Here is a 15,475-nt window from a genome sequence, read left to right as displayed (position 1 = left end):
TTGTGGTTTGTTTTCATATATTTATTTATTTATTTATTTATTTCCTTTTGAAGAGGGAGGGGAAGGTGGCAGTGGATATATATGACAGAAGCAGGATCTTTTGGACACTCTTCACTTAGAATTGATGGCTGTAGTTACACTTGTAATCTGTGTCTCTGCTGAATCATCTCATGTTAAGGAAGAGATTTTTAAGTCTCCTTTCACTCCTTCCTCTGTCCCCTCTGCTCATTTTTCTCAGCACAACAGCAGGGAGGTTAGCAACCCTCATCTGAATGTAGAATAGACTGGCAGCTGGGGACTTGGACATCGTGTGTCTTTCCTCTCGCACCGTGTGACAGTTGCAAACACATTCATGGCTGTCCAGATTCAAGGAGTATCTTGTATTTCTCTGTCTGTGTTCATGACAGTGAAATGTTTTCCTAACAGTGTCATCCCCTCTGTTGATTTTTTTTTTTTTTTTTCCCATTCTCTTATTTGCTCATGTGTGGGTTTGTCTTTTAAGTTTGACCACACTTGAAGTGTCTAACTTCAGGACCTTTAAAACACACTTTTACTGTGATACTGAGCATCCCTTGGAACTATGCGAAATTTCTAAAATTGCAGATCTCGTGGGGGGAAAGGGCATTGAAAGAACTGCCTGGATGTCAGAAAGGGGAACAGAGAGAAGGGGAGTGGAAAAAAAACCTAAGAGACTAGCCAGACATCAAATGACAGATTTAAGCATTTTCCTGTTGTAAATCCTGGCATTACATGTTACAGTAATTATATGCTCTGGGCTACTGTTACAGTGTTTGTCTGCTGGATAGTAACCTGAATTTATTAAGTGAATACAGTTGTTTTGGGATAATAGTAATATTTATATCCAAGATTATTCACAGCAGATGTCCTATGCATATAGGCTTTGTTAAATATGCTTTTAACTTTCAGGCCTACGGTGTTAAAAGCCTATGTACATTGTGAAGAGAATTTTTCGCTTTAAAATTAGATCTATTAAGGAAAGATCAGAACTAAAATCTAGAGCAAATAAAGGCCATCGAAAGTGTTATTAAAAAAAATGAGATTGTATTTTAGCTGTATGTAGAAGCAAAGAAGATGGATACCTACCATTGAAATTACATTATAGGTATTAAATGCATATTTTGACTTGACAGAATAAGATACTTCTGCTTTTTGTTACCTCAATATCTTCTGTTGCTTTTATCTTAAAATCTGACAACCAGGATGTAAATATCTAAGCACTAACCTGTGTAAAGATATCAGTGATGTTAAATATAATGTAGCTGTACCACAGGAAAAATTGTTCTATAAGAATGAACAATTTTTGAATTTTAATTTTAGGATGCAAACTATGCATTATTTCAGTTACTTCAATGAGCAGGGTAGGTGTTGTGTATATAAATTTATATATGAAAATATATTTATAAAATCCAAAATATAGCTTAAGCTGATTAACCTAGTCCCATTCCCATCACTTGCTATTACTTGCTATTTCTTTTAGCATCTAAACATTTTGAAGGAATGCCATACTTCCAGATTTCCCTTTCAGTATAGCTTCATAAATTAGACAAAAAAAGATCTAATTCCTCCTGAAGATAGTTGTGTTGTGTCAATAATGCCTGAAAATATTAGTTCTTCCACTCCACAGTGTGTACTATTGGATAAAATTAGATCTCGGTAAGGCTTTTGCAGGAGAGGAATAAATCTATTTCCTTACATGCAGCTATAACTGTAACAGTTATGACCTTTTTAAAAAGCATCCTTTTCAACATAACCCTGTTGGCATTGATGTTACTTTACTTTTCCTTTACTGGCTCTTTCCATATATATGTGCAGGGAGATGAACTTTGTTTAATCCACTGAATGAGCACGGTTGAATCTGAGCCTGTGATCTCATTGTTCCCCCTTGAGAGAGTATTAAAACATGTAGTAGTCCAGGTGAATACTTTTGTTCTTAATTGTGATGGGGTCTGTACACTGGTAAAAGGAAAAGCAAGTCAAAGTTCACAGCAATTTAAAACTCTTTGTGTATGAAAGAGCAATTTCTTGATTCAGACAGATTTGATCAGAAAACCACCCAGATATATGGGGGTTGCGTGGGTGTAAGCAAGTAACATTTGGGCCTGTGTGCTTTGAAGGTGGTTCTTTTATTAAAATCTCTAAAGGAGGATATATATATATATAATGTGTATATAAACTACAGGTTTAGAGTTAAAGGAAATACCTTGTGGGTCCTCTGTTTGTTTGTTTTGGTTTTTTTTTTTTTTTTTTTGATTGTTTTGTGTGTGTGTGTGTGTATATGTAAAATTTTCTAACAGTCATTGCCACCACATATGCTAATTCAGTAAGAGTTTTTAATGGACATCTGCCCTTCATTAGAACAGTTTGAGAAGTCATGACAGGTGGGCCTGTAATTCCTCACGTGTCATCATATTGTTATCTTATTTAAAGTGAAGGAAGAAATTAAAATAGCTAACTAATACCAGAATTGTTCAAATAAAGCATTAATTTGACTTCTGAAATATACTGAGATTTCTTGTCACTTGTGTTCTCTGACAACTTTGTTGCCTCGTGTTGCCTGAACAGAATTGGTCAGGAAAAAACTTCCTTCTATCCTCTACCAGCATGCTTACCACTCTAGAAGTGTACCATTTTAGTAAATACAAACAATCCCGTGTCAGTGCTTTTTGGTTCTGTGAATGTTTCCATCGAGCATGCTGAGATGTGGATTTTGTAATGTGGAAACCCACATTATAGACTTGGAATAAGACTACAGATTTATTTCATATGGGATAACAGAGAGTCTTAGGATAATAACAGCTCTCATTTTTTAATGAACCAGGCTAGATTTGAACTGGTGGCGTAGTGAAGAGGAACTCATGATATTGCTGAGCAGTTGAAAAATATCGTTCAGAGTGAGTGGTATTATACTTGCAGAATTATGTTTCCTTCTTAACTACAATAAATTATGCTTTTCATATATATATGTGTTTATTATTTATTTGGTACAGGGTTTAAAATAACCAACTCCTGAATTATTGTTAAGGTGCTTATGGCAAAACAGTTAAGTACTGAGATTACCAAAGTCTCTAACACAAGCATTATATATTAAGACAAGGACATAAATCTCATGTGTTACATCCTTAAGGCATGTAAGAAGTACTATTGGGCAGTTTCTTCTGAAAAAGCTCACTTTTATTGTTTATTTTTTTTTTATCTCTTGTTCAGTGCAGCATCTGCCATGTCTACAGAAGGGCAGAGAGTTGATGATAGTCCAAGCACTAGTGGAGGCAGCTCTGATGGAGATCAGCGTGAAGGTGTTCAGCAGGAACAAGAAAGGGAACAAGTTCAACCCAAGAAGAAGGAGGGCAAAATATCAAGCAAAACAGCTGCTAAACTGTCAACTAGTGCTAAAAGGTACAGTGTTCTTTCCGTCTGTTTATTTTCCTTTATATTTTTTCAGGAGACCATCAGACACATGTATTGACTCAGTATATTAATTTTCTTATTGTTTTATTATAATACTACTATGTCAATGTAATAGCCTTTGGAGACTGGTCACAATAATGAGACTTGTATACTTTTTTCCTTTCTTTGACAGATTGGCTCTTTCACATGTTTTTAATAGTAGCTTGCATGATAAAAGCTAACATTTTTTTTTATTGCTAGTAAAACTCAGACAGTTTTGTAGCCTTATAAAATATATCTCTGTATGTGTACGTATGACTGATGTTGAAACTTGTAAGTGTAACTAACAGTTAATTAACCATAAACATTTCAGACAGTTCAGTAACTCATCATGTTAGGACTAACATAATGCTTATTGCTGTAAAGTACTGTGTTTCCTTTTTCCTGATGGTCGGGTCAAAAATATTTGAGTGAACAACAAATGCATGTTGGTTTCATTACTTTAAACTGTGGTCTGTTTTAATATGCATTTCTTTTCCTTCTCTTTTTCTATTTGAGAGGAGAGGTAGGTTTGTAGAATAGGTATTTAAATTATTCTATGTGATCTTGTCAATCTCCAGATAATGATTGACTTGCTTGGATCGGGCGGAAGGAATTTACATCTTAGTGTTGCTCCATTAGTACATGTAGGGGTGTTAGTCTAGGCAACAGAATTCAAATGGGATTATAATGATTGAAGTTAAAAACCACTTTTGAAATAATCTGAAGAGAGACCAATTCTGCAGACTGTCCTGATGCAGAATGCCCAGATCCTGTTTCTTTGCTAATTCAAGGCCATATAAACTGCAAGAAAAACCATTGGAGTTGTGCCACTGTGGTGCTGTGGTAAAGAAGCATCAAGGCCATAATTTATAACATATGCATGTAGTAGGAGGCTGTAAATACTAGTATATAAATGTGTGTATGCATCTCTTCAGGATTCAAATCTTCATCTTGGCTTAATCTGTCCCTTACCGTTTGCATACTTTTCTGAACTGAAGTATGTTATGTCTTTCCAGTGAGGTATTGTCATCTGTTTCTTCTGCCACAGATACCTTCCTTACAGTTAGCCTTCTTTTTTTTTCTTCCCCAGTGAAATGCCTTCTGAAGACCCATTCCTACTATGACAATATTAGGAGATTACCTAGTCATATCAGTTACAGGGTGGCCAGCAAAACTTGCCAATGCTTCCTTTTATGACTAAAAGAAAAAAACCAAACCCAGCTTTCACTTCAGATCATGATGTTATTTGTGTAGTTAATCCTCACAGCCATTATGGTTTCTGGCCTCCTTCTCTTTCATCTGCTTCCTGCTATTGTTATTTTTTAAATATTAGGAATATTGGACTAGTCATGACTTTTATGGTCACAAACAGTTTTTAGCATCTTTAGAAAAAAGTCTGTGTATTCTGAACTTTGTACAATGCCTAATGTAATGATGCCACAATTCTGACAGAGGCCTGTGGACAATATCCTATTAAAAAATTAATAACAATATGTCAGGAATTGGTCTATTAATCTTAGCTTTGTATCTTCGAAGCTTAGAGCTTTTATCAACATGTGTTTCACGGTGATAAAATTACTTAAACCTTTTAAAGTTTAATCATATCTGCTTATGGTTCTGCTGAAACTAATTATGCCAGTGGCTGACATCAGTACGTTTGCCAGTTAGACTCTAAAGCCAGTTTCACATGTGTACTAATATTAAAGGAAAGCCTTTGATTAAGCATTTTAAAAGCTGAGATGATTTGTAAGAGTTCAGTAGATATGTGAACAATAAATAATATTTTTGAAAAAAAGTGTGTTTTAGGAGTGCTGGGTGTCATAGTACTTTGTGGAAGGATCACAGCAACAGTTTTTATAGTAACAGGGTTTTTTAATAGTATCATAGTATTTTTTACTTTTTTTTTTTTTAGCATTCAGTAGTTTGTCACTGTGTTAGAAGTGGGGTTAAATTTCTATAAACATTCGTAATCTGGCCAGGTTTTCATATTGCAGGTTTTGTTTCTTTGCTTTTTAATTAAAATCAGTAATTCCTCAAGGAAGGAGAATCAGAAATTAGAGGATAAAAAGGAGAGGAGTAACATGAAGGAAGGAAAGAAAAATGGCATAGAGTCCTTGATATGTGACAAGTATTACAGAAACTGTCTATGTAAAATATCTTTGTAATAATATTATTATTTTTGTTCCTTAGAAATGAAAAATAGTGAAGGAATAAGGCTATACTCCTTCAATGAAAATGTTGTTCTTGACCAGGCTAAAAAAAGATATTTTAAAAATTGAAATAAATTGAAGTAATTCAGCTGTCCTTGTGGAAAAAAAAAAAAAAACAACTTTTTCCTTTTCTAGCTTTTGAATTCTGTGGGTTTGTATGGCATTACTCTAAAGTCACAATAATCTTCACTTAAGTGTTTCACTATGCAATTCCCTCTAGCAACTCCATTATAGTTGAAGCAATCAACTCTTCTAAAATCAGTATAAACCCCAAACAGAGTGTACTGCAGTTGTGGATTTGGTCAAGATTCCTTAACTCCTGTTTAGAGTAGAGAACACCAGCAAGTTAACGTAGCACTGGAGCTAAAGTCACAGACTACAGGCTTGATTACCACCTGAGTCTGGAAGCCACATTTTTTCTCTTGGAAAGCTGTTTCACTCATATGGAATTGTAGTCACAGTATTTTTGGATTACATTATGATACCTACTGTATATCTTGGATTAGAATGAAGATTTGTGCATCTGTATTTGGAATACTTCTGCTTTTTATTTGTACGTTTATGTAGTCAGATTTAAAGAATTTTCAGTAGCATTAGGTTTTATATAAATCAAGATTTAGCAGTGTGCTGACTTTTGCTTGTGTAAAAGTAAACTGCCACCATGTCTTATATATGAATATACTACTCCCACGGTTTACTGCTTTCCAAAATGATCTGATTATGGAGGCTATATGAAACCACTTGAATTTATATTTGAGTAAGATTGTGGGGTTTAAGATACAGAATTTCTTCTGCTCACGTTGCTATAGATGGCATCAAGAAAGCAGAATGCCATCACATGCTGTCCTTCTCTCTTAATACTTTTAAGACTAGCTGCTATACAGGTGTAATAGCTTACAGCATATGTCATACAGTGTACCAGTCCTTCAATTTTCCTCACCCAGAGGGCATCACCTTAAATAGCAACCTTTCTTACCTAACATGTCAAGATTGAGAAACTTGCTGCATATCACAATTACAGTTCAGACATGGAATTGAATTGCTGTCCTTGAAAACAGCAGGCATCTTGTTACCTCTTAAGTAGCAAATCTTAGCATGACCTTTGGATTGAGAGAAGTGTAACCATTCCTGGCTGACATAGTAGCTCAACAAATAAATGTATTGTTTTGCTTGGCTACTGAAGCTGATAGTTGAAAATTTGTCAACCTTTGTGTCCAGTCCTGGAATTTTTTTATAAATATCTGTGCTGACAAGGAATTGTGAACTTTAAACCTTTATTTGTAATCCTTTATTGTAAGAAGTTACAACCTTAAGGAGCAGCAAATAGATAAGGGATTAAATTTGTTTGAAATTCAACAAAATAAAAATGAGGGGGCTTCTCCCCCTCTCTTTTTATCTCAGAGAAGTTTATCACGGCACTATTTTCAAGGAATCTGGGAATGATATTTGGCATGTTGAATATGATGGCAAAACATGGAGTGCTTTTTCTTATAAGAAATATCCTTGTCATTTGCTGTGCATCTAGTATGAAGGCGAGAACATTTCTCTTCCTCCAGTGTGAATCTAACCATCTTTAGATCGATTTTCTGCTCAGTCACAGTTTATATAAGATTGAAATGCATACCAGCGATTGCATTCCTTAGTATTTTCTGATTAGCATATTCTTCAGTATGGAGTATTGGTTCACCTAGCTTTTATGGATAAAGAGGCATGTATTTTAGAAAGGTAGACGTGGTGAAAATAGCTCACTGTCATATAGTCCTTTATTTTGTTTCTTTTCGTATTATTCATATTGGGAAACCTCTGACATGTTCAGTTCTCTCTTAGCTTTAGAGAACTTTAACTGTTTCATGAAGGAAACAACACACAGTCCCCCTAGGCTTGGAACAGTATTAAATATGTGTCTGTGAGAACTAATAATATTTGAAATCCACAATGTACTTTCATGCTTTTGAATTTAGGGGTAGATTAACCTTTGCACTATTACTGGAAGGCAACTATGATTGTTTTTTTCTGATAGTAAATGGAGGGGAAAAATATTTTTGTGTGTGTGTGTATATATATATATATATATATATATATATGAGAGAAAGAGGAGTCAAATGACTTCTTTAAAACCAAAGAAAGAGTACCAGGTCTGACATTGCAAATTAAATGTCCTGTGTGTACAGCCCAGGGCTTTGATTACTATCAAGGTCTTCTTCCCCTGCCATCACCCCACTACCCAATATATAGTAAACTAGTATGTAGTTTATATTTAAACTGGATATATATGATGATTTTATTTGAGGATCCTTTTTCCTCTCTGACATAGATAAACATAATTGTACTGAGGCAGAAAATTCAAAGAAAGAGATGCCAGAAGGGACTCTGCAAAAAATGTTTTGTTGCCAGAGGCCACGTATTCTCACGGTGAATCCTCTCTGGTCAGCGTAGGAAATGAGGTACATCCTTTCCTACGCCAACTCAATGGAGATATGAAACAAGTGGTAGAGCAGTGGAATAACTCGTGCAGACAAAGGCCAGCTTGCACATTGGAGGTCTCTATCAGTGCAAGCCTCTCTGGGATGTTGTCTGACGATTTAATTGTAACTTTGAATGCTGTGATATGTGAACAAGCTATCGCGTGTCAGCTGCTCTGTAGAAACTCTTTATGAATGTGCTCTCAGTGTGAATGCAAGGTAGAATAAGGTTGCAGCAAAAGAGGTGTAAGGTGTATATATTAATTTTAGTTTGGGATGCCACAGAGTAGGAGAATAAATACGAACAACTTGCTGAGGAGCATTTGGTGGACAGTATCATATTAATAAGTTGTATCTTGTTTGTATAAAAATAATCATGAATGAAACATCTCCTTATCTTAGATGCTTGCAAAAACAATTAGGACTTCTGAACATAAATAGAAAGTACCATCTGATCAATTATTGCTTGAAGCAGAAAGGTATTTTTTTCTTGTTTGCTCAATCACAGGAAAAGCTTGATAAAGGACCATTTTAGTGCTCTTGGCATTAGAAGTTAGAAACTTTGAGTTGAACTAGAACAGAGGGAGAAAATGAGAGAGCTCTATACTCTTGTTTTCATAATGGAAGGGACATGGGTTAGGATTTAGGAGGAAGAATGGAAAGTTTTTCATCTAGGGCTTAAGGTGCACTTGTCAATCTATTCCTGATGTGTCTTGGACTCAATGTAATGCAATGAAATATTAACTGCTCCTACTACTATACATAAAGCAAAGGAATAATCCCTGACTCAGCAGAAGTTCAATGACATCATTCTGTAACTTCCCAAAAGGCAGAAAAAGCAAAACAACCCATAAAACATGAAATTGAAGGACGTTCCACGCTACCTGGGTTTTCTGTGATTTGAATTTGTGATAGTATAAATTTCAAAAACACAGCAGAAATTTGACATATACAGAAGAAACATTTTAAGCATCTCTCACACTTGGAAGATCTCCCTTCTAAAAGGTGTGAACTGCTGGGATTGTTTTAAATTGAGTAACTTTTTAAAAGCAACATGTTTGTTATGCTTAGACTTCACTAATTAGATTTTTTCCCTTTTAAAAAATGTGGTGGATTGTCAGTGTTACTACAGTGACTTGCTGCAAATATTGATTGAGCAGCCTCTGCCTCTATTTTTACAAGAAAGGAATGATATTTATTGGGGAAATTCTACGTACTGGAGATGTAAATATTTAAATGAGTAGAAAAAGGAAATAAACATCGAATTTCTCCCCCTTTACAGGAGTACCTAGTGTGTGTGTATGTAGGATTGGGGTGCATAGGTGTTAGAAGAAAAGCTAAGCATCTGAAAGAGTGTTTTTACCTTTTCAACTATATTAGCTGGTCTAATAAACAATTATCACCTCTACCTACAAATCTTGCCCACTTATGTCCTAATTATTTCAGAATGTGAATGAGAAAGGATAAGAATTTCTGGTTCAGGCCAGTTCCTCTACTGCCTTTAGTTCATTTATTCATTTTAGCCATAAAATCAACTCATAGTGGCATAAGGGGAATTTTGATAGTGGCTGTGAGACTCCTTAGCGTGTAAGATTGTATTTGGATCTTAACATTATATAGAGAATTAAGCTGTTAATTTTTTATGTTTTATATGCCAGTATACCTGAATGTTTGTTTTTATAAACTATTTTCTTTGCCTATATTTGTGTGCAGGATGGGTGGCTGTCATTTTTAACAAGATATGTGTGTACTTCAGGTCAGGCCTGAACTTCTGGGTTGTGACTTGAGCATGTGACTCAGGAATCTGAGTGCTATTACCATGCAGGTTTTCTTAGTGGAGGGAATTACAGGAATAGCAATCTGTTCCTGTACATGAAATCTGGTGAAGGAGAAGGGAAGAAAATACTGAGAGTACATTGAATTGGTTTTCTTTTCCTTCCTCCTCCTACATGCTCATGTTTTTGCACTGAGGTAGCCTACTAAAAAGCCTTGGGTGTAGTTTATAGGGAAGGTAGCCATATTCAGTCCTGCTTATGGCATCATACTCTGGCAAGTCTTTGTGGACTGTCAACTCCTACAAGTTCCTTTGGGAACTCCGTAAACTCCTAGTCTGTATGTTTAAATGTCTTCAGAGGGTGAGATACTGGCTCTCATGCAGACACTGGTATAAGGGAAGAGCCCATATTGCCAGATGTGTCAGAGATCAGGAATTCAAGGACTTGGCATGGAAGTGTCAGCCTGGGAATATCCAAAAATCCTTAGCAGTGAAGTTGCTCTGCCTGGAGGAGGAGCTCCGGCAGGATGCCTGTAAGGAGTGCAGCGCTGCCAGGATCTGTACTGGACCTGCCCAGCTTCATGTCTTTATCAGTGACCTGGCGGATATGACGGAGTGCACTCTCTAGGTGACAGATGACAAGTTGGTGGGGAGCAGTTGCACGCAGGGGCAGGGCTACTGCTCCGAGGGTCCTTGACAGGCTGCAAGAAAGCGTTGATGGGAAACTTGTGAAATTCAGCAAGGACAAATGTAACATCATGCATGTGGGAAGGACTAAGCCCCTGCAGCGATAGAGGCCGGGGAGCAGCTCTGCTGTGAAGGATGTGTGATCCCGGCAGACAGCAAGCTCAACATGAGGCAGCAACAAAGGCTAACTGCCTCCTGGGGTGTATTAACAGGAACATAGTAGGTAGATGAAAGTGATTTATCTCCCTTTGCTCAGCTCTTATTAGAGTGTACCTGGAATAATGTGTACCCAGTTTTGGGCCCCCCAGTACAAAGAAGGCACACATTGGAGCAAGACCAGCGACAGGTCCTCAGCCTGGCCAGGGAGCACTTTACTTTGAGGATAGGCTTTGGGGGGACCTGATAGAAGCTCCCCAATAACTAGGAGGAAGTTATGGAGAAGACCAGGATGGATTCTTTCTGGGAGGGTGAAAGACAACTAATCTATGAAGTTCGGGATTTTTGCCCTGCCAGTACAAGTTACGTTAAGAAGCTAAATATTCTGGAGAGCAAGAGCTATGAGACATATAAGCAGAGGGGAAATAGAGAATGAGGGTATATGAGACATTTAATTGTTGTGTAAGTGAGCAAAAGGGCTGAAAATCCTGACCTATAGAAAACGTGTGATTTTTTTTTTTTCTTTTTTTTTTTTTTTTTTTTTTTTTTTGTTTGGGTGACTGCTCATGGTGTAACTTGTCCCAGATTGGAGGTTCATTTTTCAGAAGAGATTTGATTTTTAGTTCCATATTTTCTTGAGCAGTTTCATGAAACTTTATAGAATCAGCTTCCGTCAGAAGTGATGAGAATTATATTTGATTACTATTGATTGCTGCCGAAATGTTCATAAAGTTGAAGGAAATATGTTGCAAAGAAGTCCTGATAACCTTTTTTTTTTTTTTTTTTTTTTTTTTCTCTTAAGAATTCAGAAAGAACTGGCAGAAATTACATTAGACCCTCCTCCAAACTGTAGGTAAGTTCACCTGGATTTTATTACTTTGGAATTTGGAAATGGCATATATGGAATTATGGAAATTGCATAGGGGACTGGAGAAAATTTTGGCTATTCCTTTATGCTGATTACTTAGTAATTTTGAAATAAATGCTGATAGATAACATGTTTGCCTACATGCAAAGAATTGATATGACATACTTCTTGGTAACAAAAGTAAAGGTAAAAACTGATGAACCCTATGATGCATTAATAGATACAGGTCAAAAATCAAGTCATCCTTCATTTGAGGTATTAAATCAATAGCATTTTGTTTGATTCTGTAAAATGTAATATTGGTGGCAGTTGCTGGTATGTTTGATTCCTTCTCCTTTTTCTTGCAAATTGTTAACACACTGAATATCATGGAGAAGGAAACATATTACAGGCACAAACTATTATTAATCTTCTGACTGTGTGTTTCTGGTGATCAATTATGATATTCAATGTAAACTTCCTGAAATAGAGTACATCATCACATAGGCTTTCTAATAATGACTGCGCTTGTTTGTTTTTGTAGGGGTATGTTTACTTTTCAGTGTGTTTAAAATTGGCTTTGAGATGAGTAATGAGGTAGGCCTAGAAACCCTCGCTGTCTGGTAGCAGGGCGGTATACAGTTGTTTTCAGATGGCTGTCTCGGGCTTCTTATCTGTCAGTTTGACATATGGTCAGTGTTGGAGCTGGGCCAGGGCTGCACAGTGCTGCTTAAAGGAGCCCCTGCACTGCGCCTCTCATGGTGAGTGGTTGGGCTCGGTACAGAAGAACAGCTTCCATCCAGTCCTGCCAACCCATTTCAACTGATGTGGTTAGTAGGATTCATTATATTAGTGCAGTAAAAAGAAAGATTGATAGAAATGGCTGATCGCATGCAGCTTTTGTAATGAATCCCAGTACATTTCAGTATCGAATTAACTAAGCAACTGGTAGTAAAAATGACAGTCAGCTTTATTGTTTTGGTCTCTTGACAAAAGTATGTGTGAGAAAATATTCTAACAGGATTTGATGTGGTTGTGCTGGATCTCAAGATATAAGTCAAGTGGCTATGTACTAAAGCGCTGTGTAGTGAAGTAGCCTTGCAATAATAGCATTCAAAGAGTATTTCAGTCAATTAGGATGAACAGTTCCTTGCTAGATAAAACATTTTAATAGCTAAGCTGTTCTGTCATACTTATGACTGTGTGCGAGTCTTCAGTCACATCAAAGCTGTTTCATATGGCAGATCTTTACTTAGGTGTTGATGACTGATGCCTATTAGCGGATTGATTTGCTGAGATGAATATAAAACCTCAGTGTCTTCTAGGAGAATGCGTAAGTCTTTGAACTGAGTCTAAAAGGCATATAGTTTTTACAGCAGTGTCATTTGTTCTAGTTTTCTGAATCTTTCCCTTTGTAACAAAGCAATTGTTTCAGTATACAAGATACTGTTACTTGATTTTCTTTTGCTAGCAAGTGTAAAGTGAGCACTGGCTGTCTCAGTGGAAAGCCCTTTGGTGACTTGCAATTTAAAAAAAAGTGAGCTGGAGATTTCCTGGGTTTTTGAATTATTTACACTAATGATAAAATAGCAATAAAGTGCTCTGCATGATGCTGTTTTGCAAAATCAAAAAATTACATCTAACTTCATGTGTCTGCTGCTTTAACACAGTTCTTAAGATGCAGAATTATTTCATGTTATGATCTTGATAGATAACCATTAGTAACTTTACTATTAGCAAATATGTTTTTATAGTCAATATGGAATCACTTCATTTAGTTTTATGCTCTGTTGGCATAGTCTAAACAGTGTTTTCATTTCAACTTCATCTATTTTCTATTATAGTTAAACATTACAAAATAAATACATCAGCCAGACATGATTCTTCAGCATGATAAAGAAAGCCAAGTTATAGTACAGTGTATTTTAACCTAAAATGTTGATATGTCCTTTCTTGGTTTTAGTGAAATTTAGATCGTTGTTATAAGAGGTGTTGGATTTTCTGTTAAAAAATCATATTTCATAAAGATAAGTTTGTTACAGATGTAGGCTATTTGAAATGGTTGTGATTCTAGCTTGCTTTCACTATGTGCACTCTTTTATATATAAAATAATTAATGACTGGGCAATAGGAATGTGATAAATCTGAAAACTAAACGTCACAGGAGACGTGAAGGAAAGCTGTGTTATTCCAGAATACTCTCTAAGTAGTTATTTAGAAAGTTCTCATAAGCAGGATGTTGAGCTGAATTGGAACTTGGGTGGAATATTGCAAGATGTGTTGTGAGACTTTCCATTAACTACAGCAGGCCAAAGTTTCAGGTTTGCCTCACTCAGGAAAAAAACTAAAATGGAACAGTGTCTGTAGTACAGTAGCATCCCTTAATGTCATGATAGGCTACACATTTTGTACAAGTTCCAGGGAAGTTGCAGCTTCCACTTCTGCAGCAGCTGCAATCTTAACACTTCCCCTGCTTCATCCCCACGAAGAGAATAGGCTGTATAAGCTTCTTGTTTGTCTGGAAGACAAAAATAAGTCTTGCTCACACGTGTGCCTTGTAATTGTCAGATGTTGCTATTTGCAGCATCTTTCCAAAACTGTGGAAAACTGTGGACCTGAGTTCCTAAAAAATCTGTCACATTTGTCTGTAAAGAAGATTTAATGTTATAAGAAATTGGAGTTGTCTGCCTCCCTGGGTATTCGTCGTCAGTAGTTTGGGTTCTGGGCAAAGTAAAGAGTCCTCTTGACTCTATAAACTTTGGATCATTCCTCAGTACTGAGAATGTATAATGTTCTAAGCGTCAAAAAGTCAAGCTGGGGCGTGTGTGGGAGTTGAGCAGTATAATCATTGCTATTTTTGGAGGAAAGCATGTCATAAAAAAGCCTGTTATACTTCACATTTAACAAAGAACTGGATGGTTTTTGGTATGTGTTGTGTCCCATCCCTCCCCATTCCCCCTTTACTTTCGTGTAGAGCTGAATTTACTTTCAGGGAAAGTCCTGAGTGCTAAGCAAGTACATTTGTATTTTAAATCTGCATCATTGTGGAATTTTAGTTTGCCGGGAGACGATATACCTAAATTGTAGACATTTGCCACTTTTCTCTTTTTTCCCCTCATTGAAATATTAAAGCTTGATTGCTAGAAATGTTGCACATACACCTTTGAGTAGTTCAGAGTATACCTTTTCTCATGGGCAATAAAAACTCATTTTTAAGTATCGTTTTCTTATATTGCCTTGCTGGAAGAGGGGAATACTCAGGAATTCTTGTAGCTGAAATAATGCCTTTTCAAACTTTCCCATATTTTGGACTGCATCTTGTCCAAGACAATAGATTTCACAGAATACAACTTCTATTGTCAGCTTTGTATAATATTTCCCTTCTTGTTGGCAAGAGAACAACATCTGTGTGACAACTTAGAACACTTGCTTACACAGGAAAATAACATTTTTGAAGAATTTAATGTATTTTTAGCTTATTTCAATATGAACTTAGAAGCTAGAAATAAGGAGAGACAGCACAAAGCGAATAGCAGCTCTCTGTGGACATTACTTGGAGCAACTGCTCAAAATTTTTCTGTTCAGTCACTGTTGTTACCTATCTCCTCTTTGTGTTTCTTTTGATGTTCTCTAACATATTTGTCACCATTCTTCTCTTTTCTGTGTATTTACTGCAATTCCTTTTATGTGTAATACATTTTATTTGTATTTCCTTAGAAATATACTTTAAAGGTCTGTGCTGCTTAGTGGATAAATTGACCGGTTTTCATTCCAAAGCAATCAATTTAAATCCCTGCATGTAGTCTTATCTCTTCTATTAGTTTGGAATCATTACATTAATTCCTTGCTTCTTATACTATCTGCAAAATTGATAAACAACCAACATATCTGA

General features: G+C 36.2%; 1 protein-coding gene across 3 annotated transcripts in view; it reads left to right on the top strand.

The window, feature by feature from the left end:
• The window catches only part of UBE2E2 (ubiquitin conjugating enzyme E2 E2), a 215,752-nt gene that overhangs the window by 1,583 nt on the left and 198,694 nt on the right, over positions 1-15,475 (top strand). For 2 of the 3 annotated variants that reach the window (XR_006166201.1, XM_042801780.1), the window contains exons 2-3: positions 3,226-3,414; positions 11,539-11,589. Coding sequence is in view for 2 of the 3 variants with exons in the window: in XM_042801780.1 (XP_042657714.1) it covers positions 3,239-3,414; positions 11,539-11,589 (227 nt within the window). In the remaining variant the exon portion in view is untranslated. The remainder of the gene's footprint in view (positions 1-3,225; positions 3,415-11,538; positions 11,590-15,475) is intronic. The other variant, XM_042801781.1, reaches the window with a different exon arrangement.

The sequence above is a fragment of the Tyto alba genome, unplaced genomic scaffold, assembly GCF_018691265.1.
Source record: "Tyto alba isolate M040663 unplaced genomic scaffold, T.alba_DEE_v4.0 Super-Scaffold_38, whole genome shotgun sequence".
NCBI classification, from domain to species: domain Eukaryota; kingdom Metazoa; phylum Chordata; class Aves; order Strigiformes; family Tytonidae; genus Tyto; species Tyto alba.
The sequence above is the reverse complement of the archived record's forward strand: the minus strand, read 5'-3'. Positions and strand labels throughout refer to the sequence as shown.